At 48.8% G+C, this 26,297-nt stretch overlaps 1 protein-coding gene across 19 annotated transcripts in view; it reads right to left on the reverse strand.

Moving 5' to 3' along the window:
• Positions 1-26,297, reverse strand: part of TACC2 (transforming acidic coiled-coil containing protein 2) — a 199,871-nt gene that overhangs the window by 166,261 nt on the left and 7,313 nt on the right. For 12 of the 19 annotated variants that reach the window (XM_045803329.2, XM_045803326.2, XM_045803339.2 and 9 more), the window contains 2 exons: positions 17,308-17,385; positions 10,790-10,849 (listed from right to left, as the gene is read on the reverse strand). The exons of 2 other annotated variants lie outside the window; for them this stretch is intronic. In XM_045803329.2, coding sequence (XP_045659285.2) covers positions 10,790-10,849; positions 17,308-17,340 — 93 coding nt within the window. In that variant the 5' untranslated portion in view covers positions 17,341-17,385. Of the gene's footprint in view, positions 1-10,789; positions 10,850-17,307; positions 17,386-19,550; positions 19,764-26,297 lie in introns of all 19 variants that reach the window. 5 more of the 19 variants (XM_045803335.2, XM_045803330.2, XM_087862625.1 and 2 more) reach the window with 3 other exon arrangements.

Genomic DNA, 26,297 nt, shown 5'->3' on the forward strand with positions numbered 1-26,297 from the left:
ACCCCTTCCTCTGCTGGCATGATTTCCATGTGGCTGAACCATTCCCTGAAATGAGAGCTCCACCCTGTCCTACAGACCTTAGTCCCCTGGTCTATGAACCAGGATGACAACCATCCCTGTTGGATAGTATCAAGACAGTTCAAACTTTAAATCACTGTAAATTCAACCTCTGAAGTGTTCCTGACTCTTCTAGAATGTTCTTTATCTGTGTAACACTACTACCTTTGGACTCATGAGTTAAAAATTTTTACTACGGTAGCTCAAGAATAACAATACAGAGTGAGTGACATTTTCACACCAGGGTCCTGATTTTTAAAAATAGTAACCCGATTCCTACTTGTCTGAATGTCATGCAGGCCTTGGCTCTAAACTCCTTCTGCAGCCAGGCTTCCCTTGCAATCACATTATCAGCAGCGACTGATTCTGCAAATAATTTAGCAGATAAATCTCCTGCTCTTTATTCCATGATCAAGGTTTCTTTAAAGTAATTTTGGAAAGACACTGACATGTCTAACAGCCCAGACAGATGCAAACGACAGATGGTATAAGGAGGCAGATCTCTGCTCTAACTAAAGGGGATAAGGGACCACGTGGTAACTTTCCTCGGCCAAAGGAAGTATAACAGGGGCTCAGATTTGTCTTTAAAGCAGAAAAAAGGATCTGCCTTTCTGCCTTTTCAGCCCCACCCCCTCCTCCTAATAGAAAGCTCATCTGTAGGAAGAATACCATCTCTCTCCAACGGAACAGATCTGGATGGGGTTGCCATAAGAGCACCAGTACTGGGGCGCCGGGGTGGCTCAGTTTGACTCTCGATTTCGGCTCACGCCATGATCTCAGGGATGTGAGATCGAACCCTGCGTCAGGCTCCACACCCAGCAGGGAGTCTCCTTCTCTCTCTCTCTCTCTCTCTCTCTCTCCCCCTCCCTGCCCCACCCCCTGCTCAGGCTCTCTCTCTAAAAATAAATAAATACATCTTTTTTAAAAATTAAAAAAAAAAATAGGGACACATGAGTAGCTCAGTCAGTTAATCATCTGCTTTCAGCTCAGGTCATGATCCTGGGGTCCCGGGATCGAGCCCCACGTTGGGCTCCCTGCTCTGCAGGAAGCCTGCTTCTCCCCCTCTGTCTGCCTGCCGCTCCCCCTGCTTGTGCTCTCTCCCTCTCTCTCTCTCTGTCAAATAAATAAATACATCTTTTTAAAATAATTTTTTTAAATAAAATAAAAGCACCAGTACCATCAAGGGAAAAGGCACATCGCACTTTTCAAAGTGCTTTGACATCTATCAGATCCTGATAAAATCCTTATGAGCTAAACAGGGAGGTAATATAATGTTTCCCATCTTTCAGATGAGAAACAGAGCGTTCAATGGCTTGGCCAAGTCTTCTTCCTTGAAGTCCGATGCTTTTTCCACAATAAGAGTACCATCCAACACCAATCCAGCACTTTCCTGCCGTAATAATAACAGCGAACTTAGTGCTATAAATACTTTCCATGTGCCAAGTTCTGTTCTTCTAAGAGCTTTACCTATTTAAACTCATTCAGTCCTTACAACAACCCTATCTTACAAATAAGAACACCCCGAACAGAGAGGTTAAGCCCCATGCACCAGGTCACACAGCTTGAAAATGACGGGAGCCGGGGCTTAGACCCAGCCCGTGCTCTTGAACCCTACCTTATGTTGCCTTACCAGACGTGGAAACAGTTGCCTATGACCCCTGCCATCCTCCTGCCACGCTCCAAGTAACTAACACCACGGGACATTATGAATAACGTGGTACAGGAGCCTAGATTCATTGCCCAAAATAGCACCTGGCACGGAGAGGCACGTCACAAATATTTGTTGAATGTTTTAAAAAATCAAGTATTTCCATTTACGGCGCCTGGGTGGTTCAGTCGGTTAAGTGTCTGCCTTGGGCTCAGGTCATGAGCTCAGGGTCCTGGGATCGAGCCCTGCATGGAGCTCCCTGCTTCTCCTCTGCCTCTGCCCCTACACCCACCCCCCACTCATGCTCTTTCTCTTTCACACTCTCTCTCTCAAACAAATAAAATCCTTTTTAAAAAAATAAAAATAAAATACATAAAAAATCGAGTATTTCCATCTGGTCTAGTAGTCGCTTCTGCAAACCGGGGGAAGCACACGCAGGCCTGAGATCTCACTCTTCTACCACATTTCCCCTCAGTGTCTCTGAGCCCCCCTTCCAGTTTCTCCATCCTAGCAACAGTGACTCACAGGACTCTAAGGGCTCTGCTGTGTCAACAGGATCACTGCAGAACAGCATGCGTGTCTATAATGTCCCTCACACTTCCAAACAGCAGGCTGGACAAGAAAATTGGCAAGCCTCCACATGACAAACTGCCTTGTCAAGTTGCTTCTTCAAATCTTTCCTCTACTGCCACTGCTTGAATAAACAAACAGCCTTTCTTTGGCTCTAGAAGACTCCAGAGCCCAGGGTCTATTTAAAAGCAATCTTCAAACAGGCGTTTTCCAGCTCTAAAAAATACACTTTATCAAGAGCTAAAGGGTCTGACCATTAAAAAAAAAAAAAAAATTCCCCTGACCTTACCTCCTCAATGTGCTCCCCTCGGCTTACTGGTCATGCCCATAAAGAGGCTTAATTAACACGGTTAGATCATGACCAGAGTGTCTTGCCAACTCGCCCACTCCTTGAGCAAGCTTCTGGGGAGCAGTGTGACTGCAGGTGAATGCTGGGAAGTAGACCAAAGGTCATCCCCATGGCACTAGGAATCGGATTTCAGAAACAACCCACCGCCAGGCTTCCAAATACGGAGGAACACATGTTCTGCGAGGGGAAGGCAAATGCTTAGACCAGTTTTGCTGCATCAGCCCAAACGTCTCTTCCCATCCAGGAAGAAAAAGAAGGATTGAAAAGCACCCGCATTGGCAGCAGAGGACGCCCGGCCTTGAGCCTCCCCTAGCAGGCACTTTGTCAGGCCAAGAAGGGGGAGACCCCAAGGCTGGAATTTTCAGCTCCCCCAGAAGGAATGTTTTCTGCCATGGATGTGGCAGAGAAATGAACACGCTTCGGAGTCAGAGCTGGGCGTGAAGCCCCACTCTTCCCTCAAAATACGGAGAAAACAGGGGTGGTGTTTGCAGTGGGACTGTGATACTTCTGCCTCCTGTCCAGAGGGTTGAATTTGGTTCTAGAAGATTTTAAAAGATATGGTATAAGATGTTAGTTTTAGAGGACGCTGAGGGTGTAAGAGTGAGCGGGAGTTCTGTACTATCTTTGCAATGTTTCTGTAAACCTGAAAAATTCCCAAATAAAAAGTTTAATCAGAAAACAAACAAACAAACAACGTGGTCTCTATCCTCCCAGCAAATGAATGAAAGATCCACATTCAGTGAACGATATCTATCTTCCCTCCCCCAACAGCATCTGGGTGGAAATGGTAAGAGTTACCCTAAGAGAACCCAGGAGCCTCCATGATGCCCGAGTTGACATGTGCCGACATCTTTTGTCTGTGGAGAAAGCAAAACCTTTGAGACTTCAAAAACACTGCCCAGTATTAATGTCTTGTGTGGGTTTACTATTTTAGAAGCAATATAATTTAAAGAAGCCTGGACCATTCAGGAAACCCAAATCGCCGCACCTCGTGGAGCCTGTTTATAGACAGAGTTCTAGAAGAGGGCGAGCACAATCCCTGGCCCGTCTGCCTCAGTGGCTGACGGGAGCACCTGGTCAATATGGCAAAGGTCTACACACTCGGAGGGGAGTCTCTTTATTCAAAGAGTTGCGTTTGTCAGGATAGCTTACTACGTCCTATAACATTTATTCGACTCAACTTGAAACACAGGCATAAACCTTATGTTTTCCCCTTTTGAATTGCTACATCCGCTCATTTTCATACCAGAGCAGCCTGAGGCTGGACTCGAGAATAAGGGCGCAGGTGCAGTGGTTAAAAGCCACGCTTTTCACTTATTCGGTGGTAAGCCTTCGGGGTCTATGTCCGCATTACCATATCTGGAAAAGGGGATCATAATTACAGGGTTTTCAAGGTTAAATAACATAATACATGAGAAGCGCTTAACGCAAGACTAGACCATAGAAGACACACATAGATGCTAGTTATTATTACAAAGAAGAAACGGATTAACTAAAACTCATTCACTAAGAGCCCCCGGGGCTATGTCCGCTTAGAGCTAAAGCAGTTAATCCGTTCCTCGGAAGACGCGTTGGGCCCAAACCTGGAGCCGTGCAGTCTGCAAACTTGAATAACTGCTCCCGTGAGAGTTAGCAACAAGCCTCCAGGAGAGGGGGTCCCTAGGAGAGACTGTGGTCGCAGAGATTCACAGTAGAGGGGGCTTTCCATTATCACGAACAGGGGTTCACACTGGTTCATTGTCTCTTTCTTCCATTTTTTTCTCATTAAATGCAATTAAATCATCCCAGATGCCCACCCACTGCCAGTAGAATTTTAGAGGACGTTTCTTCCAGGACTAGTTTAATGCTGCCAGAATGTTGGGTTCCTTGGGTCCCTGAGGAAAGAGAGACACAGCCCCCCCAGGTTGAACTTGTAGTTTGAAACAAGCATTTGTAGTTTGAAACAATACACACCCATATTAAGGGGCTGTTTATCTATTAATGAAACACAATAATCATCACCCAGCGCCTTGGCCGCAGCTAACCTCAGCCTGCAGAGACATGCTCAGTCGCTTTTCTGGGTGGTCCAGACCCCAGGGTCAGCACAGGATCTCCTGTCCTCCTGGTCCTCCCTTTCTGGGATGCCAGGGAATTCCACCACCCGGGGCCACAGGGCTGAGGTCACCTTCAGGAACAAACCTCCAGCCCCGGCTGCCTCTTGGACTTGGAGCCAGGAAATAGGGGGACCTGCCCCAATGCGGCCTGGGCTGCGGGCAGCGCACAGCGACCGGCTCTCCACCCTCTGGATCCCGTTTCTTTCCTGCTCATCCCTCAGCTCTGAGCCCAGACAGCGGCTCCCTGGGGAGAGCTGCCCTTGACACCCAGGGGCAGGTCAGGTGGCTCTGCACGTGTCATCTTGCTTCAGAGCATTGGTCTCAGTTTCTATAGTCGAAAATCATTTTTTCCCCTTGGGACTCAAACTACAGAAACACCCAGAGGATGAAATTGCTTTAAAAGAGTTTGTTTGTTTGTTTTTTAATGATCATAGATTTTTTTTTTAAGTCAGGCCATTACAATAATAGGATGGGATGTGTTTTCTCCCTCCTCACGCTGTCAGAGCCGCTAACAGGTATCATGACAACCCCCAGGGGAATCCAGGAGGTGGGAATGCCAGTGGGTGGAAGGCTGCCCTTCCCTTCTGGAATCCACGTGCTCGGAGCTCAGAGGCTTTCTGTGGGGCTCCCCCAAATTGAGCACTCAGTAAAGAACAGAAAAACTGTCATTGTCATGCTCACTGTCGCAGCCTGGGACTATAGGCTGGAGTGGCTCTTATTTCACCATAAATCCTTCCACAAGGGTCATGACGCAGGAAACCCCAGGAAGTGCCACTGGATGAAGGGCACTCTTGTCACGGCGCCACCTCTACCTCTGTCCCAAAGAGGGACACACACACTAGGACCCTGACCCTCCCAGTGACAGCACAGTCTCCCCTAGGCTCAGCGTGAGACGCTCTGCTGCCCCCTGGCTGGCCTGTGCCCGCCACCCCCACACGAGTCATCCTCCACGGCTGCGGTTCTGAATGTGGCTTTCTCGTCATTTCCGACCAACCTGTCTGCAGGACAGAGAGCTGCCAGGAGGGAGTGGCCTGGGGTCTGGGTGTGAGTCACAGCTGTGCATGTTAGTAACGGGGCTGCCCTGTGCTCCCCGAGAGCAACCCGCCTGCCCTGAGGCCTCTGGGAGTCAGTTCCTGGAGGGACGGAGCAGGAGTGACCGCGAGGACCCAGGATCCAGCGTGCACAGCAGGCATCCCCCGGGGGCTGGGCTGGAGCTGAGAGCCCTGACTCAGGAGGAGGAAGCTTCAGTAAATGGGTGGACTCAGTCCAGCCTGCGTGTGTGAACTTTCCCCGCCAAAGCCTTCTGTTCTCTTGGGAGCACAGGAAACAAAAACCAAAAAACTCCGGCCATATTTCTAAATTTCAGAGTCAAAATAGGGTTTGTGTGGATCAAAGAAGAAATAACTGACTCGTCAGCAGGATCCAGATACCAGACCATTGTGATGTTATTAAACTTGACTTCTTAAGGTTAAAAGGTCAATAATCAATTTACCAATCAGTTGTTGCCAAAAAATTTCAAAAGCAAAATTCATTAAGATAATTCACCGGCCCACTGCCAAGAGACGATGAAGAGGTCCTATCGGGCCTCACATCCCTGCTTCTCTCGGGGACTGCATGGAGGTCCACTCTCCTCAGGCACCTGCCATCCCCCGACTCCCATGCAGCTCAGTACGCCCCCTGCCTCATCTGACCCCCCCGCTCTCCGCCACACACGCACCCCAATCAGCCATCGGAAGAGGGCTGCCTCCCCTCCCCTCCCCCATCCTCACAATTCCCAGGGGTATCTGCTGCCATCTTCTCTCCACCATCCACAACGGTGGGGTGGGGGTGATCGCTCCTGTAAGCCCAGGTCTGCTCCAATCCCATTCCCTCTCAGCAGTCAAGGTCACCGGTCCTCCATCGACCTCTGCCTCTCTCCCTCATTCCCACCAGCATCTAGGATCTGCAATCCTTAAACCCTCAGGCAAGTCCCTCCACTAGCTATTGTCCCAATATTCCGCTCCCTTTCCTAGAAAAATTTACCGCATTATCTACACCTCTCTCTCTACTTCCTTATCTCCAATCCCCCCTTCAGCCCTCTCCCATCCAAACTGCATCTGTGTCATTCCACTGGACTGTGCTTATCAAGGGTCCCAGGGCCAAGAAGAGGTTTCCCTCACACTGACCGCCTTCCTGCTGCCACGTCCGTGGCAGGTGTCTGCTCCTTGATTTCTCAGGAACACCTGATGTTCCGTCTTCTCCTGACACTCTCCTCCATGGATCTCCCAGGTCCCCCACTTTCCTAAGTCTTCTGCTACATCTCCTTCACAGACTCCCCCCTCCCCCCTGGGCTCACACCTAAGTATTAAAGGACATCTCAGGGATTAGTCCTGAGTCCCCTTTCCCATCCCCACTCACTCCCCAGGTGGTCTCCTCCAGCTTGAAACACCTACGCTCATGACTCCACCGTGTGTCTCAAGCACCCCCCTCTTGTGCGTCCAAATGCCTATGTCACTGGAGTGCCCTAAAGGCATTCAGATTTTGTGGCCAAACCAGAGCTTTTGATTCTCTCCCTTCCCCCTAAACCGGCCCCTCCTCCAATCCTCCTGATCTTGGGAAATGATGTTCCCATCTGCTTAGTAGCCCAGGCCAAACCCCTAGGGATCATCCTTGATTCTGCTCTTTTCCCCACCCCCAAATTCTATCACCATCGAGCCCACCCTCTCTGCCTTCAAAATACACCCCCAATCCAGGGACCCCCTTCCCTGCCACCTCATTCCAAGCCATCGCCATCAACGTCTCTGATTCCTACATGGCCCCTAACCAGTGCCCCTCCTCCGTTTCTGCCCTCTGCCCCTTACAGGCCGTTCTCTTCACAGCAACCGCAAAGCTCTTTTTAAAATCCCAACCCGGGGCACCTGGGTGGCCCAGTCAGTTGAGCATCTGACTCTTGGTTTCGGCTCAGGTCGTAATCTTGGGTTTGTGAGATCAAGCCCCTTGTCGGCCTCCAGAGCCTGCTTGGGATTCTCTCTCGCCCTCCCTCTCTCTCTGGCACCTCCTTCCTCCCAGGTGTGCACATGCTCCTTTCTAAAAATAAAAATAATAATAATAAAATAAAAACAAAAAAATAAATTCTCAAATCAGCTCATGTCAGTCCTCTGCTGAAAACCCACTAGTGGCTTTGCAACCCACTTAGAAAGCTGATAATGACCTACAAGAGTCACCCCCACCCACCTCCCTGATCTCACGTCTCAGCATAATCTCTCACCACTCTCCTCCAGCCACACTGGCCTTCTTTGCTGATCTCAAAATACAACAAGCTCATCCCTCCCACACGTGTCACACACGCTATTCCCTTTTCCAGAATGTTCCTTTTCCAAAACTTTATATATATGGCTGCCTCCTTCTGGGCACATCAGATCTCATAGAAGACTCTGCTGACCACTGATCAAAAATAGCCTCTAACCACAAGGAGGCACCACTTCACACCCATGAGGACGCTACTATAAAAGCAAAAAAACAACAAAAAATAACAAGAGTTGCAAAGGATGTGGAGAATTTAGAACACTTGGGCGTTGTTGATGGGAAAGTAAAATGGTGCAGCCGTTGTGGAAAAGTCTGGGGGTTTTCAGAAAATTTCACATAGAATTCACATATGATCCAGCAAATTCAACGTTTGGGTATCTACCTCAAAGAACGGAAAGCATGGAGTCACTCATACTTGCACAGCCATGTTCAGAGCAGCGTTAGTCACACTGGCCGGAAGGTGGCAGCAGCCCACGCGTCCATCAGTGATTCATGGATGAAGAAAATGTGGGATGTCTATAATGGAGTACTATTCAGCCCTAAAGAGGAAGGAAATTCTCACACAGGCTGCAACGTGGATGAACCTTGAAGGCATCGTGCTAAGTGAAACAGGTCATTCACAAAACGGACCCCACTTAGGTGAGGTACCAAGTGGAGTCAGGCTTATAGAGACGGAAAGCAGCATGGTGGCCGCCGAGGGCTGGGAGTGGTGAGGGGAATGTGGAGATATCGGCTAATATCAGAATCTCAGTTTGAAAACATGACAACTTTCTGAAGGGGAGAGCTGCACAGCAACGTGAACGTGCTTCACACCACTGAACCGCACGCTGAGAAACGGTCACGAGTTTATATGATGTATATTTTACCACGATAAAAAAATTTCTGCGGAATCCTTTGTTTCAGGAACTCAGTACCAATACTGACATCTGGCAAACTCAGTGTGCTCAGTAACGAGACCTGGGTGGCAGCGACGTGGGAAACCGAGGCAGAAGGGAAGTCATTAAATTTCCTTACTACCTACAGCCCACTGACAAGTCCTGCAAACAGGCAGAGTGACATTCCTCCAGGGACTCAACTGCCTGGATATTGCCACTCTGCTGAGGGCAAAAGGCAATCCTCACCTGACCCCCTCCCCCAGGATCCCGTAAATCTACCTTAACATATAAAAATTCTTTTGGAAATTTCCTTTACCTCTAAACCCCCCAAGATACGTGTTGGCCATCATCCCCCAAGCATATGACCCACCGATACACATCTGAAGGGTCTCATGACTAAGGTGTTATTAGACGGTAATAAATGGCCCTTTCCCAACAAGAGCTAGCCCCCTCAAGGTCCTGGAAACCTTGCTTCCAAAATTCCTTAGAGACTTACACTATCCCTCACCCCCTCCCAACTTGAAAGTATATAATGGGTCTCTCCTCATGACCCCAGTGCAGCTCTTTCTGCCCATGGGTCCTGTCCCCATGCTTTAATAAAATCAGCTTTTTGCATGAAAAACATCTCAAGAATTCTTTCTTGGCCATCGGCTTCGAACCCTAATATATTTCCTCCATCAGTGGGAGCCAGTGCCAGTCAGGAGACCACCTGGAGGACATGCCCATGTGGCCGGCAGCACACGCCACCTTCCTACGGAAACTGCCCGGAATCTGTATTTTCCTATAAAACCCCTTGGCCTGTTACTCCGGCCTGGTCTGCAGTGTTGAAGGCATTAGCTTGCAGCAGCTTCCTTTGCCTGGCAAAGTAATAAAGATGACTGTTCCTCTTTACCCCCAATCTCTGTCTATGTGTTCTACTTCGGCTCCCGAGCACAGAGGCCAGCTTGCGACATCACAGCTGGATACACAGAGAAACAAGCACACCAATCCGACCTACCTGGCAGCCACCCTTGGGGGTGGAGCAGATCCTTTCTTTTCTTTCTTTTTTTTTTTTTTAAGATTTTATTTATTTAAGAGAGAGAGCGCGTTTGAGTGAGCAGTGGAGGGGGTTAGGGAGAGAGAGAAGCTCGTGCAGACTCCGCGGGGCTCGATCTCACGACCCTGAGGTCATGATCCGAGACAAAACGAAGAGTCGGATGCTTCCCCGACTGAGCCACCCAGGCTTTTTGCTTAAAGCCAGGAACACACCACCCTGGCCCGCACACCCCTCCCTAGTGTGATGGGATTTAAGAGCAGCTGGCCTTTCCTGCCTCACCCTGACCATACCCACAGGCACACACCAACCTTGCCTGACATTCTCTCCAGAAAAAATCTCCTTGAAATGGATGCAAAGCTCCTCATTTGCCCTTCTCCCCAGTGGATGGCAATCACTTGAGCCGGAGCTAACCCTCTGGGACTCAGCCAGCTGCCTGAAGACACTGACAGCTGATTCAGAACGCCATCTTTTTTTTACGACACATCAGTTTTGCCCACCGGCAGCGAGGACGGGGCCACCGTTCCACGCAAAGCCTCACTCCAGGACAAGGGCAAGCAGAGGCGAGGAGAGTGGAAGGTTAGTGTGGGCTCCCGGCGTCCACATCACGTCGAGAACATGAGCTTTGTTGAGCATCTCAGAGCACAGCAGCCGCGCCAGCTCTTGGGCAGGTGCACCCAAACGTTATCGTAAGAAATCTAACCATAGATTGCAGATTCTGCTGTTTTACGACTCGTTTGAGGTAGATGAAAGGAGGCAATGGGAGAAGGCGGAGAAAACCTAAAAATCTAAAGGAACATGCCAGGCGCAAAGTGCGCAAACAACTAGATGTTAGGAAGGGGGCTGAGAAGCAGACCACACACAGCATATCTCCGGTACCTGTGCAGGCTCGGGGTTTGGAGGCCACAGGATGACGTTATGCAAGCCGGAGTTCTCTTGCTGAAAGCAAAGGAGTCTCGCCGTTAGGATGGGCCACAGTGAACAGGAAACCCCCTCTCCCCCCGCAGTACCAGAGGGACAGTCTTGGCTGGTTTCTATTCCCGCTGGGCGTACTCCCACCCTGCCCATGGCTGCCAGGGGACATCAGTCAACAGAGGGAAAGACACCTGCAGCCCGATGGTGCAGGAAGAAGGCAAGGGCTGGCCCTGGGCAGGCCTACCCTCATCCTGTGCCCTGGTGATGTGCCTGGTCCTCAATGCCTGGTCTTTCATCTGTGAATAGGAGGATCCTTCAGACCCCTGTCTTTCCTTCTAAGAGCTCCTTGTAAGCAGAATGCTGGGACCTCCAAGTGCATCTTCACAGAGGAAGAGCCCCTGGGAGAGGCTTGGGGGCATGGATGCAGTGGGGGGAAGGGAGCGTGGAAGCAGAGAAACTAGTTTGGGGCAGCCTGCACTGATTCCGGTGGAAGGTAATAGGGTGTGAGGTAGGGGTAGAGAGGGAAAAAAAAAAACTGTTCGAAAAAAACGACGTCTTGGACATATGCTATGTGTTCATCTTTTGAGAAAGTGCTCTAAGTGATATTGATGGGGCCATCATCCCCCTGGGCCCACCTTTCCTCTGCATGACTCAGGCTGGCCAATCACAGTGTCCATATCTGGTGGCAGAGTGACTGATGCCACCTAGGGCACTCGATCATCCAGGCCAGACCTCAGAGGGTGCTGATCGTGAGGCTGGACAGTTAGCGAGAGGAAGTCTGGACACCTGGTGTTTTTGGTTTGGTTTGATTTGGTTTCTGGCAGGCTGAGGGCACCTTCCTAAGCACTCAGGCATCACGGAGGAAAGCAGAGTGAGATCCAGAGAAGACAGATCTCCCGTGTCCTCTTTTCAACCTCTGGACTCAGTGATGCTGAGGCTAGACCCACTCTCTGACTTCCTGATTCTATAAGCCAAATAAGCCTTCTCTGCTTATAGTCATTGGAGATAGGTTTCTGCCTCTTGCAACCAAAAAAAAAAAAGTCCTAATTACACAGAAATATGAAAGATTAAATGGCCAGGCCATTTATTTATTAATTATAAATCATAGAATGACTTATGAAATGGGGAGAATGGGAGTGAATGGAGTCAGAGGTGACCCCCAGATTTCTGTCGTGAATGGTAGGGCAGATCATGGTACTCAGGAGGGGGGGGACACAGGAGAAAAGGATGGGGGAGGGAGAGCTTAGTTCAGGTTTGAGGAACATGGGTTGACAGCGGATCATTCGGGAGACAGTGGGAAGATGAGTCTGGAACACCAGCCCCATGGAGGAGCCCTGATCCTGCAGCCAAATGTACCCGTGCTTCATTCCCACTTGTTTCTCTGTGGAAGGCAAACCTTGTACTGAGCCTGGAATCCTAAAGGCAACGCCATCATGCCCCACTGGGTCACGTCTGATTGAGGCTGGAGCTGTGAAAATTTGCAAAGGCAGGAAGACATCTCCTGTCTGCTCCAGGAGGGAACTGGGGAGGGAGGACAGGGTTGGGGGCTGGCAGGAGGTTTGAAGTAAAGATCTGAAACACTGAACTATATTCATTGCTTACAAGGATATAGTGACATTTGGACCCCCTCATATCCTGATGAGAAAAGTATAAATTGGCATCACCTTTCTGGAAGTACTTTGTATGTAGATATAGATAGATATAGCTCAGTTCTATAGGATGAGTTTTGAAAACACCCTTTATTGGACCTAGCAATTCCAGCTCTATAAGTCTATCCTAAGTAAACCAGCCTTCAATTCTGGACAGTGTCGTTTAGTAAACGTAATGAAGAAAACATGTAAGCCACTTTAATTGGCCTGTATTCAGGTAGAAACTCAGCTCAGATTCAGAAGTCCAGCCACTGTGCCAAGGAGTTCTCTCCAAGCAGGTAAGACAAGCGTTCCTCTAGTCTGGGTTTTCTCAACCTTGGCACCTTTGACATTTCGAGAAGAATAATTCTCTGTTGTGGGGCTGTCCCTGCGCCTTGAGAACATTTAGCAGCATCCCTGACCCCTACTAGATACCAGCAGCACCTCCACTCTGGAGATGTGATACTAAACCTGCCTGCAGACATTGACCAATGTCCTGGGTGTGGGGCAAGTACACCCCCAGTGAGAACCAGTGCTCTGTCGTGTTTGTAGCCAGCAGTGAAGCTTGCAGATGGTTTGGGGCCCAAACAGATCTGCGAGTCTTTAGAGAAGGTACTGAATCTGAGCCACTTGGGCTGTTAATCAGCAGGATTAAAGGCCAGAATATGAGTCTAGTGCCTGTACGGTGTCTGCACATGGAAGGCATTGAACCAATGGCCATGGCCTTCTTCACTCTAAAACACAAGATAGAACATTCCTTTAAGGTAGAGGTTACAAAGAGGTAGGGCATGAGTCACCCCCAGACAGCAGGAGCATCTTTTTGGCTCACCGAGTGTTTAAAAATAATTTATATTAGTTGCCAACATTTTGAAAATTGTAAAAATTTCTTTACAAAACCTCTTCTAGAAAATGGAAGAGGGGAAAGCACACCCCAATTCGTTTTATGAGATTAGTTTTAGCATGATACCAAAATCAGAGAAAGAAAGGAAAACTACCAAGCAATGTTTATTGTGATTTAGACACAAAAATCCTCAGCAAAATATTAGCAAATCAAGCCTAACAGTCTTTACAAATAATTATACACCATGATCAAGTAGGATTAATTCCAGGTATGCAAGACTGGTTAAACATTTGGAAATCAATCAGTGTAATCTAACCTATCAATAGCCCAAAGAAGAAAGAAAGATCATATGGCTACATCAATTGACAGAGAATAATAAAAAAAGCATTTGAAAAAATGCAGTACCCATTCATGATAAAAATCCTTAGCACACTAGGAATAGAGGGGGATCTTCCTTAACTTGATAAAGAGAATTTATAGGGGTGTCTAGCTGGCTTAGTCAGTACAGCATGCGACTCCTGACCTCAGGGTCGTGAATTTAAGCCCCGCATTGGGCCTAGAATGAGCGAGCAAGTGAGCTAGCTAGCTAGCTAAATAAATAAATAAATAAAGTTTCAAAAAAGAGAATTTATAAAAACCTGCAGCTAATATCTTACTTAACAGTGAAAGGTGGAATGCTTTTCCCCCACGACTGGGAACTAGGTGAGGATGTCCACTCTGACCATTTCTAATGATCACAGTATTGGAATTACTAGCCACAGTAATAAGGCAGGAAAAAGAATTGAAAAGAAGAAATGCAACTCTCCATATTTGCAAATACCATGATTGTCTACATAGAAAATCCCAAAAAATCTACAAAAAGCCTTTTGGAACTAGTAAGTGAGTTCAGCAAGGTCATAGGATATAAGATCAACACACAAAAAAAAATCAATACGCTAACAATGAACATGTGGAACCCAAAATTAAGAACACAATACTATTTATAATTACTGCAAATAAAATGAACTACTTAGGCATATACTTAAAACAAATGCAATAGCTATACGCTGAAATTTACGAAATGATGATGAAAGAAAATCAAAGAGAAGCACTGTGTGTTCACGGACAGGGAGACTCAACACAGGAGAGATGTCCATTTCCCCAGTGCATCTATAGGTTTAATGCAATCCTTATCACAATCTCAGCAAGGTATTTTTTAGACATAGACAAGTTTATTCTAAAATTTATATGGAAAGCTTTAAGTCCTAGCGTAGCTAAAACAATTTTGAAAAGTAGTCAAGAGGGAGAGGACTTATATAGCAGCAGTAATCAAGACTGTGAGGTAACAGCAGAAGAGGAGACACACAGATCAATGGAATAGAATAGAGAACCCAAAAACAGACCCACACAAAAACAACCAACTGATTTTTTTACAAAGGTGCAAAAGCAGTTTAATAGAGAAAGAGTAGTGGTTTCAACACATGGTAGTGGAGAGATGGCCATTCATGGGCAAAAGAAGACGGAACAAAAACAGAAAATGAACTTCAACCGAAATCTCACACCTTACACAAACATGAATGCAAAGTGGATCATGGACTTAAATACAAAACGTAAAACTATAACATTTTTGGAAAAGATAACATAGGAGAAAATCTTCAGGATGTAGGGATAGAAAAAGAATTCTTAGACTTGACACCAAAAGCACTAGATTTGGCAGAATAGGGAAAGGAAAAACTGATCGATTGCACCTCATAAAAACTTTTGTTCTGCAAAAGACCCTGTTCAGGTGATGAGAAGACAAGCTAGGAGTGGGAGAAAATATTTGCAAACCACCACCTGACGAAGGATTAGTATCTATACTGTATAAAGACTCTTAACACTCAACGGTTTACAAAAAACCAATTAGAAAATGCATAAAAGGGGCGCCTGGGTGGCTCAGTGGTTAAGCGTCTGCCTTCGCCTCAGGGCATGATCCCAGCGTTCTGGGATCGAGCCCCACATCAGACTCCTCCGCTAGAAGCCTGCTTCTTCCTCTCCCACTCCCCCTGCTTGTGTTCCCTCTCTCGCTGGCTGTCTCTGTCAAATAAATAAATAAAATCTTTTAAAACAATAAATAAATAAAAAATAGGAAAAAAAAGAAAATGCATTAAAGACATGAACACATACTTCACCGAAGAGAACACACAGACAGCAACAAGCTCAGGAAAGGTGATCAACAACACTGGTTATCAGGGAAACGCAAATTAAAACCATAGCGACATATCACAACACACATAGCAGCATGGCGTCACCAAAGAGAAACGACACCAAATGATGTGGCAAAACTGGGTCACTCATCCATTGCTCGTCGCTGGTGGGAATGTAAAATGGGACAGAGATCCTATCTCACCACCTGGCGGTTCCTTATAAAACTAAACATGCAACTAGCACATGACCCAGCAATTGTGCCCTTGGGCATTTGCGTCAGAGAAACGAAAACTTAATTTCGCATGCACACAAACACTTGGATACAAATGTTCACAATAGCTTTATTTGTAATCACCGCAAACTGGAAACAATGCAGATGTTTCTAGACCATGGAGCACGACTCAGCGAGTAAAAGGAGTGAACTACTGATACATGTAACCCCCTGGAAGAATCTCGAGGAAATTAAGCCGAGTGAAAAAAAGCCAATTCCAAAAGGTCCCATACCGAGTGATTCCATTTATAGAACATTCTCAGAAAGCCAAAATTGCAGACATAGAGGACAAACGAGGAGACGCCAGGGGTTACGAGTGGGGAACAGGAGGTGGAGGGTATGGCTCTAAGGAAAGCGAAAGGAATCCTTCAGGCGATGGAAATGTTTGCTATCTTGACTGTATTGATGTGGGTATGAGTGTCCACCGTAGTTCTGAAAGATGTTACCCTGACGGGAAACTAGGTAAAGGGTTCAGGGACCTCTCTGTATTAGGTCTTGCAACAGCATGCCAATCTACCATTGTCTCAACATAAAAAGTTTAATTATAAATACTTCACGATTTCATAGAAAAATACGGGCTTTTGACTTCTCTAGAAGAGATAGGAAGGTCTTGTAACCTTGGGCCTGCCCTCCCACGTGGCAGCCATCAGCCGGAGTTGACGGTGGTGCCTCCTTCAGACAATAAGACAGGATCCCTTCTGTTTGCCACAGTCCCTCCTCCTCCCTATTGTCTCATACCCTGCCATTGACCACAATTAGTGTTTCTGGCCTGTTCCTAAAGACTGGAGTTTGCTACCTTTTGTCTTGATGATTCTTATGTTCCTCCTTCAGAAAAGAAGATCATAGGGAAGAAGAAGGCAGAGGGAAAGCAAATGGCTTTATGTTGGCTTTCAGAGCCAATGATCGCGTTCAGAAAACTCAATACCGTTAATCCAAACTTTCCATTTGTGTGAGATAAATAGGAAAGCGTCCCCCTGATTTTGTTCACCAGGGCATTGAATTAAGTCTCTCAAACTGAAAATGGAGAGCTATAAGATTTGAATATATTTTTAACAATCCCAGCTGTATGCACAATTAAGCACTTAAGGCTCATTCCTCAGTTGTGAAACCCTTCCTTAACATGGAAATGATAGTTCACATTTAATCTGCTCAACATCGATAGATTTGAAGATCACTCTTTAAGGGCCATAACTTTATTTTGGGGGAGGAGCGTGCATAAGGTTTTATTTCAGCCTCCTCTGATACCTCCACTTAAGTAAATGGATGGGTGGGCCCAATCCAGGAAAAACGTGCTAAACTCTTATTATCTCAATTTTAAAAGCACAGAATAAACAGTTAAACTAGTTTTTTTTAAATACAGTTTATAAAATCAGGGCTCGCCTTAATAAAAGAATTCTGAAAATGCAAATGGTAAATGCTTCTGGAAATACATATGTGCCCATATGTATCTATGCATAACCTGTGGTTTTGCTTGCTCCTTCCTAGAAGGAGAGGAGATGCTGGAAAAAAAAATCAGTCAAGGTCAGTCAAGGGACCCGTGTAGGTTGGCGGGGGGGGGGGGCTCTCTGACACCCACCTGGCTTTCCGAGGTGCTGTTCTCATTGCCCATGATGGATCAGGGTGCCAGCGTCCCTCAGGATTTTACCAGAAGCAACTAGAAGAAATAAAAAGGTATATACATCTGTAAAATTGAAGCAGATGTGAGGCTTTTTCTGTCTGCATGTCTCCCCAAACTCAAAAGCTAGATGATGGGAAATGTGGCTCTCTGCAGTCACATCATGGAAAATCGCTTCTGAAGGGTTTTCTTTTGTGATAAGCCACCCAGACTTCTTTCCCAGGACGGGCTGCTTTGTTTATTCCCCAGCCCAGGGTTGGCAGCCACTTCTGAAAAACGAGTTTGTTCCTGAGTCTGTGTGAACGCCAAGGTACACACATAGGTGTACCCGCAGATGGAGTGACAAAAGGGGGGCAGGTGCCAAAGAGAGCTTCGGGGTGGCGCTCTCGGGTGTTTTCTGTTCCTAACTGTGCTCACTCTGGAAATGCAGAGTGTGGCATCCAGTGACCACGGAGCCCAGTGTCGAACATTAGGAGTGAAATCCACTCCCTTCAATAACATATGGTTTTTATATTTTTTACTCTAAGTACTTGTTTCATCAAATCGGTTTCACTTCTGCACATATTTGAAGAAGGCAGAATGGTTTTCTTGGTGAGGAAAATGAGTAGCCGGGGCCAGACAAGGAATAAATCATCTTGTGAGGTGGCGGGCTGCCTGGGCCACCAGACCCGTTCCATCGGGCTCACTTAGCGACACTGATGATTCATCACCGAGGTCGCGAGGATGTTTCCCCACACGGCCCACAGAGTTCAGCAAGACCCCATAACATCAGCAGGACGGTGACTCTTACCCGCGCTTTTTCTACATGGAGAAACTAAGTTACAGAAAACTTGTAAAATTATCAACTTTTAGAGCTGGAGCCTTAGAGATTACCAGTCTGATCCGGGGGGACACTGAACCCGGAGAAGGGAAGGGGCTTGCCAAAGACCCAGAGTGGGGAAGTCAAAGCTGGAAAAAAGACTCAGTCTCCTGCCCTCTAACGCGAGATTTCTTCCACAGCAGTATTTGTTTCCATCATAGTATTTGCTCAGAAAACTTCAGGGACTGACTCACTTCAAATAAAATGTGTCCGTTGATCACTTATCCACTCAACCGACACTGAGTAGCTACCGTGTGCTGTGCGTACTGAACAGTCACCGGAAAAGAAAACGTGAGTATTTTCAGCAGCACAGATAAAATGCCCCCAAACTGAGAAAATTGGAAGTGACAACACTGTAGTGATCGATTGATTCTCTCACTCCGGACCCTTGAGTTAAAAGGACAAAACGCCTGGGGCGCCTGGGTGGCACAGCAGTTAAGCGTCTGCCTTCGGCTCAGGGCGTGATCCCGGCGATCTGGGATCGAGCCCCACGTCAGGCTCTTCTGCTATGAGCCTGCTTCTCCCTCTCCCACTCCCCCTGCTTGTGTTCCTCTTTCGTCTCTCTCTGTTGAATAAATAAATAAAATCTAAAAAAAAAAAAAAAAGGACAAAACTCCTTAACCCCTTCTTGTCATTTATTGTTTATAAGACAGGCCAAAAAAAAAAAATCATACGCTCACTTACAGAATGTAAAAAATCTTCACGTATTTAAAATTGATCACTTCAGGGTTTTTTGAGGTTCATTTGGAAAATGATGCCTCATTAGCAAACAGTGATGAGTGTTAATCATTATGCCCGTATCAATGATTGCCACTTCCCCGTCCCACCACTTTAACCCACATGCAGTCGGGATTTCATACAGTTTGCTGTAATATTAATTTCTGACACTCATTCACCAGATTAAATTCCATAATTGCATTACAAATCAGAGCGTTTGAACTAGCGTTTTACACAGGTGCATAGACTAAAGACAATGACAAACTCTGGGCTCAGGGCGCCTGGGTGACTCAGCTGAGCCTCGGACTCTTGATTTCGGCTCAGGTCATGGTCTCGGAGTGGTGAGATCAGCCCGGTGTTGGGCTCCGTGCTCAGCGGGGAGTCTGCTTGAGATTCTCTCTTTCCCTCCCTCTGCCTTTCCCGCTGGTGCTCACTCTCTCTCTCTCTCAAATAAATAAATCGTAAAAAAAATAAATAAACGTACTTCTGGCTCAGTGTCAATTCCAAAACCACAGAGAGAAGGCTTGGCTATTCGGGAACTCTCTGCTCCTGAGCTCCAGTGCTGCCAGCCCCTCGGGCTCCCCCAACACCAAAACCGAAGGCGGGTGCAGCTCTGCCGTCTACTTACATTCGGGGAAGGTCTGGGACTTGGGAGGCTGCGGGCCCGCGGGAAGTCTGCTTTCCAGCAATTGGACTCTCTCCTCCTCCATTCGGAAGCAGGTGAGGCCTAAGCTGAGACGCTGACCCACGTCATCCAGTTGGGTAAACAAGCCGTCTCCACCCTTGACACTGACACGAACCAGCTGCGCCTCATACCTGAGCCGCGGGCCGCGCGGAGCCGCTGGGATCACAGAAACGTGGCATCAGCATTTCTGAGCCCGTCGCGGCCCGGGCTTTTCATGCAGAGGATTTTCCTCGTTATTACATGCGCGGGGCGCCTTTCAGCGAGGGCTTACCCAGACCAGAACGGGCCCTGGGACCGGATTGGCTGCGCCTAAGCGATCGGAATCCTCCTGCCCCGCAGCAGGGCACTCCCTCCCCGGATCCTGCACTCGCCCTCCACGCAGCCGAGCGGGCGCAAACCTTCCATGGGGAAAAGGAGTCAAAGGTGCCAAGGGCTTCCTGTTTGCACCTGGGAAGATCCCACCCTAAAGAAGGTGGCGAGACAAAGAAAACGTGTGGAAATACGAGGACGCCCGCAGTCTGGCACCTGTTTGCACTGTGTTGTGTGCAGAATGTACTTACCGAGGCGTGGCTTGAGTTTCAACGAGTGAAGTCATAAAAAGCCGCAGGCTCCACCGGGGCGCGGGGAGGCGGACCTGCCCATCAGGGTGGAGGAGGCCTGCGGGCCCTTGGGCGGACCGATGGGCAGCCTCCCACCTCCCAGGATTCCTCCAGTTACCACCAGTCACCCACTCTTTTGCATGAATGCGGCCGGTTTCGGTTTTGGTTTTTGCAGGGCAGAGTCTTTCTCTCTGCAGAAGCCCCTGACCCCTGCCGCAGGTGCGACCCCCTCCAGGGAAACAAGCTGGCTTTGCGTCAGCAGCTTCCTGGAGACCAGGTGCCTTACCAAGCTCGGAGGAGAGTCAGGAGCTTGCTTCTTGGAGGGGCATGCTGGGGGTTGGGGGGATCTCGGTGCCCCCACTTAGGGTCGGGACAGAGCAGAAGTGTGTATGTTTCCAGGAATGAATGGATAGTCAAATTGTGGTATATCCATACATGGAAATAGTAATCAGCCATAAAAAGGAGGGAAGTTCTGATACATGTAACCACTCAGATGAGCCTCGAAAACTTACTGAGGGAAAAAACTAGGACACAAAAGGTCACGGATTGTGTGATTTCACAGATAGGAAATGTCCAGAAGAGGCGAATCCAGAGGCACAGAAACCAGGCTGATGGTTCGCAAGGGCGGGGGGCAGGGTGAGTGACTTCTTGATGGGTTCAGGGTTTATTTCGGTGTGATGAAAATATTCTGGAACTAGATAGAAGTGGGGGTTGCCCAGCATTGTGAATGTGGTAAATACGGCCACATTGTTCGCTTTAAAATGGTTCATTTTCTGTTACATGAATTTCGTTTTAAAGGTGTGTGTGTTTCACATCTTGGGTTTCTGCCTCTACTATTGTTTGAAAAAAGAATTCCACTGAGGGGGGAGGAACGGCTGAAAACTGGTACTTTTATGTTTATTAACACCAGGTTTCTGTACAATTAAGGATTGGTGGGATAAGAAACAAGAATGTTTGCCTTCCCTCCCCCAGCCCCCAAATCACAGGAGAATTCCTCTAGGGAAGAGAATCTTTTTAAGTGAAATATGTGGGATGAGCCAGTTGGAAATGAAGAGAGGTCGTTCAGGGGGCAACAGGGGGCACACATAGAGAAAAAGAACGGGAGGATTGGAGGCACACTCCGGAGGGGAGAGGAGAAAGAGGGAGAGAGGAAGGCCAACCAGGATGGCGGAGTCGCCTAAGGCCGTGGAAGGTGGGGAAGGTTCAGTATTCACTTCAGCTGCGTTCCTTCGCCAGTGCGAATTCCTCCCATGAACCATCCCCTCAGTCAGCTCATGGGGGGCTACTGATATCACTGTTGCTGCCACCATTGGTCCCTGGACCGCCCCTGACGTCACTGCTGAATATTGGACATCGTCACTGACGCCCATCCCACCACTGCAGCCCTGCAGTGGGGAAGAGAACAAATAAATAGACCAGCTTCGCAGTTTCTATCCCAGAAGCTGGTCTCCGTCTCAGAATAGATTGCCTGGGCACTGGGGACACATTGAGATGTCAGGCACCATGGAATCCAGAGTGCCCACATTCCTTAGCCGTGACTGCCTGTCCCCAGGGCAGTACTCTGATGGCACCCCGATATGTCTCCTTGACATACCACTGTCTACACATGTCCGTCGCTGATCAGCTTCCCTCTTTGTCTTCTTCCAAGCTGGATATTGAGCCAGCAACCAGATTCCCGCTTCCCACCACACATGGCTAAACACACGTGTGTGTGGGTTCCCTTGTCCATCTCGGGGACAACCTCCCTTTGGAGGCAGGGGTTGGGATTCTGAACCGGACGGCTGCCGCGTGAATACTAGCTTCACCGCTCACCTGGTGTGTAAACTCCGGCAAATTAACTTCTGTGTCCTCAGTTTTGTCATCTCTAGAATGGGAATCATAGCAATAGCTACCTCGCTTGGCTGTGGTGAGTGAACTTCAGGAAAGCTCTCGGAACAGAGTAAGCCCTGGTTAATTCGATTACTGCCGGCAGTGGGTCTGTTTGGAGGCCCAGTAGGCAAATCCCGCAGTGAAACTAGGCTTCTACTGCCTTCTTTTTATCCCTTCCGTAAAATCATGAATGTGGGCGCGACTACTTAGAAATCGGTCCATCTGCGATGAAAGCTCAGCTAGACTAGCGCGTGCACTGGTAGAAACAAATGATGACTAAGACGTTTGATAACACAGGCCCGATGAGAAGAACGTGAACGGTTTCAAGAACTCTGAGCAAGCCATTCACACTGAAATGTTTACTGGGCTGGTGACACACCGTTCCAGTCCTGTCCCTCTCCTTGGCCATTGCTGGGCACCAGGTATTAACTTAGCTGGAGTACCTCGATGTCCTCAGGCGAATGAAACTGCACATCTTTAAGGAAGAGCCACAGTTTAGGCTCCTAATTCATTCCTGTGGCTTGCCACAAATGAGACTGAATCCACAAAGATTTTTTCTACCGCCTTGCTTCCGTACGGAGCCTAACCAGCCAGCTGACCTCAACCTACTCTCCAGTAGATTAAAATACAAAATTCATGCTAACGGATCATTGTTGGGAGGATTTTTGGTTCTCAACTGGCTTATTGGTGTCACATCCTCCAAGCCCCAAAAGACCCCGAATGGAAGACAGGACCGTCTTTGATTCATTAATTCACTTCTTCACACATTCTATAAATATTGAGCTTTTTTACGTACCAAGCACGGAGGTGCTCATGCGCTCTGAAGCTTACGGTGAAGCGATGGGGTAGGTATTTTCTCTTTTTATGATGAACCACCGAAGCCCAGTAGGGTCAAGTCACAGGGTCAAAGACCAGCAGAGAACAAGAGGAAGGATGGAGTCTGGTTGGCCCCAGACCCTGCTCTCACGGAGGATGTGATGGAAGATTTTTCTATACAGTTCAAAGGTAATTGATGGTCTTTCTCTCTCATTTCTTTTTCTGCTCATTTACTTCTGGAGTAGAGCATGGAGTTTTTAGCTGTTGGCAACCCAAGCTGCTTGGGAGGGTCCCAGCTCATGCGACCCCCTCACTGATCGGCAAACAGCGCCAGGTTTGGGCCGGTCTTGTGCTGCGGTGGTTGAGACAGCCCAGCAGGGCTGGGTAGCCAGAGCACCGCTGAGCCGAGCCGGGAGCATAACCGGGGGAAATGGGGCCTGGGGCCAAGTGTGGAGGAGGAGGGGCGGTGGAAACGTGAGAACCGGCACGGCAGCTGAGCGGGCACGGAGAGGCCTGTGGGCGGAGGACGCCGCTCCGACCCGGATCGCGATGTCCAGGTCGGGCCGATGCCCCCATTCTACGTGCCGCGTGTGGGGTGGGGAGGCGCAGGAGGCTGGGAAATCAGAGACAAGGTCACACCGGCCCCATGGCATCGGTGATCACGCAGAGGCTCAGAGAGTTTTGCAACTCACCTCCACTGTCTCGTGAGAGCCGCCTGTTGGGATTTGTTGCTGCATCCGACAATCGTACCAAGTTTTCTGTTTAGGGATTTTTATTCTCTATCTTAAAAAACCTCTTTTTTTGTATGTGATGGGAATGTATCTGTTTTAAAGGCTTAAGAAGTTTTGATTTTTCTTCTGCTTTGAGCACGTTAGGTTGTTAGTGCTGGAAGAAACTCGGAGATCATCTTCACCGACACGTCAGATGGGGAAGCCGAGGCCAGGAGGGTGGGAATGATCTCCGCTGGTCTCCCAGCGAGCAGGGGCTGCTGCCCGATCTAGACTCCGCCAGGCGTGCTTCCCGCCGACAGCCTCCCCCTGAGCGGGCCTCAGCAGTCAGAGCTGCTGCCTTCCCTGCTGTGCCATTGCCCTCGGGCCACAGTGGCGTCCGGCCAGTCCGGTCCTGTGTCAGCGGATCAAGTGGGAGGCATCAGCTGGCGGAGTCCAGGTCGTGTCTGCTCGTTGCAGGTGAGCTCAGGTTCACCTGACCGGCGGTGACTTTGGCTGCCTGACACGCCCAGCGACCTCCGCCAGCTGCTTGTTCCCACAGATGGCCCCAGCAGGTGGGGGACCTCATCTTCTCCCTCCAGTGGCTGACTTCAGTTGTTCTCACTCCCTACCTTGCACAGCTGAGCGCCGAGCTACTTATAGCTCTGTTATCATGTTCCTGTTTTAACACAAACAAATAGCCGTAGCCTGGGAAGGGGATTTATCCAGAGACCTCGCCTGCTTTCCGCTCGGGCCGGGACCTGGCTGCTCTGTGGGGTTTGAGTGACATGACAGCTCTTCCCCACCACTCTTCCCCAGCCTCCTGTCTTCCTTCCTCCCCCATCTCTGAGGCCACCAGGAAATTGTGATGGGAGAAGCCCAGCCTTATAGAACATGGGGACTGGGAGGAACTCAGAAATCGTCTCTCCTGCCCCAGAGGCCAGAGACCGCTGCACCCAGCCCCGCTGCTGGGGAGAGGCTGGGCCAGATACTCACTTTCTGCTTCCCAGCCTCAAACCTACTGTATTCCAGTGGGGGGGGGGGATCTGCCAACCCACTTCTGCTTGGCCAGCTGCTCCTGCGAGGCCCTGCAGGAGGAGGCAGAGGCCAGAGGTGGAAGGAGGAAGGGGAGCATACTCCTTGCTGTCTGTTTCTCTAGTTCTGGGAGCAGTGCCCAGCCTCAGGGCTTCACCTTGGGGGGCAGTCCCCTCCTGAGCAGCGCTGGGGTCCCGTATGCAGTTGTCCGGATGCCTACAGAGCTTGCTTCTCAGCTGGGGCTCCCTCCACAGGGTTCTGAGGTTCCCTTCTGTGGCGTCCTCCTCCAAGCTTCTACATTTTAGTAATTCCTGCTTCTCTCTGCTCCCTAAGCCCTGAGTGTGATAAACGCCTCCCACGTGCCCCCTTCTATCATAACTCTGAGTTGGCTTTTCTGCCTTGCTGTTTACCTAGATAACAATTCTTTTTTTTTTTTTTTAAGATTTTATTTATCTATTTGACAGAGAGAGAGACAGCCAGCAAGAGAGGAAACACAAGCAGGGGGAGTGGGAGAGGAAGAAGCAGGCTCCCAGCAGAGCAGGGAGCCTGATGCTGGGCTCAATCCCAGGATTCTGGGATCACGCCCTGAGCCGAAGGCAGACGCTTAACGACTGAGCCACCCAGGCGCCCCTAGAAAACAGTTCTTTACATTGAATTCTCTTTGTTAAAATAACCGGGACAGTTCTGTCTTCTGACTCGACTGGCTGATAAAACTGGCAGAGCTGGGATTCCAACCCAGATCTTTCTCCTGGTTCTGTAGTCCCTGCTTTGGAATCCAATAAACGTGTGTTCCATTCAATGAATGACCACGTGCGTTCCCTCCATTCATCAGTTCTGACTGTAATAAGATGTGGTTAGGATCCCCCACCACCCCCAGCAACCCACTGTCACCGATCACAATATAGACTTCCTGTCACGCCAATGTCAGTCTCTAGCACCAGCCATTAGAATCAGGGTACACGAGAGCTCTAGCTCACTGGGGGGCTTCCCAACCTTCCACGTCTTGGCACACGTACTCTGCTATGAAGACATGTGCCCAGTCCTTGACTTGGGGACATGGACAAGGCTATCTGAGGCCTCATCCCCTGTCTGGGCCCCACCTGGCCACACCAAGAGTTGAAGGGATTGGAATCCTGGCACACCCATGGCCTGTCTGCACACCAGTGAGCCCTGCTTTACATGGAGAAGCACTGACTCGATCTAACCCCCCTCCTCCATTTTACAGATAACCAACCAAGGCCAGAGACTTCGGTAGCTTGTCCGAATTTAAATCTCAGCTCTCCTTCACCGTCCAGCTGACTCATAGCCTGGCACCAGAATTCCTCTTGGGAAGGAACACTCTTTGGGCAAAGAACCGAATTTAGTCTGTGTGGGTGGCGAGGGTTGGCAGGAGCGGCAGCTCCCATGGTTAAGGGGCTCCCCGTGTGAAAGGAGAGTAAGGTTTGGTGCCTGAGGTGATGGTCAGAGAAGAGGACGGAGGGACGGAGGAAGGACCTGGGCATTGGTGTGAGATAGAGAACGATGGAGGAGGGTCCAGGGAACCTCCCCTGAGAGTAGGTGGAGGACGCTTGAGTAACAATCACACCCAACGTCGCTTTCCTTCCACTGTGGGGCACAGCCCTCCTCTCGGGCCCCAGATCTTCACACCACCACAGTCACGAATG

This window comes from Ursus americanus, chromosome 6 (genome assembly GCF_024610735.1).
Source record: "Ursus americanus isolate L20-20 chromosome 6, mUrsAme1.1.p, whole genome shotgun sequence".
Taxonomy (NCBI): Eukaryota; Metazoa; Chordata; class Mammalia; order Carnivora; family Ursidae; genus Ursus; species Ursus americanus.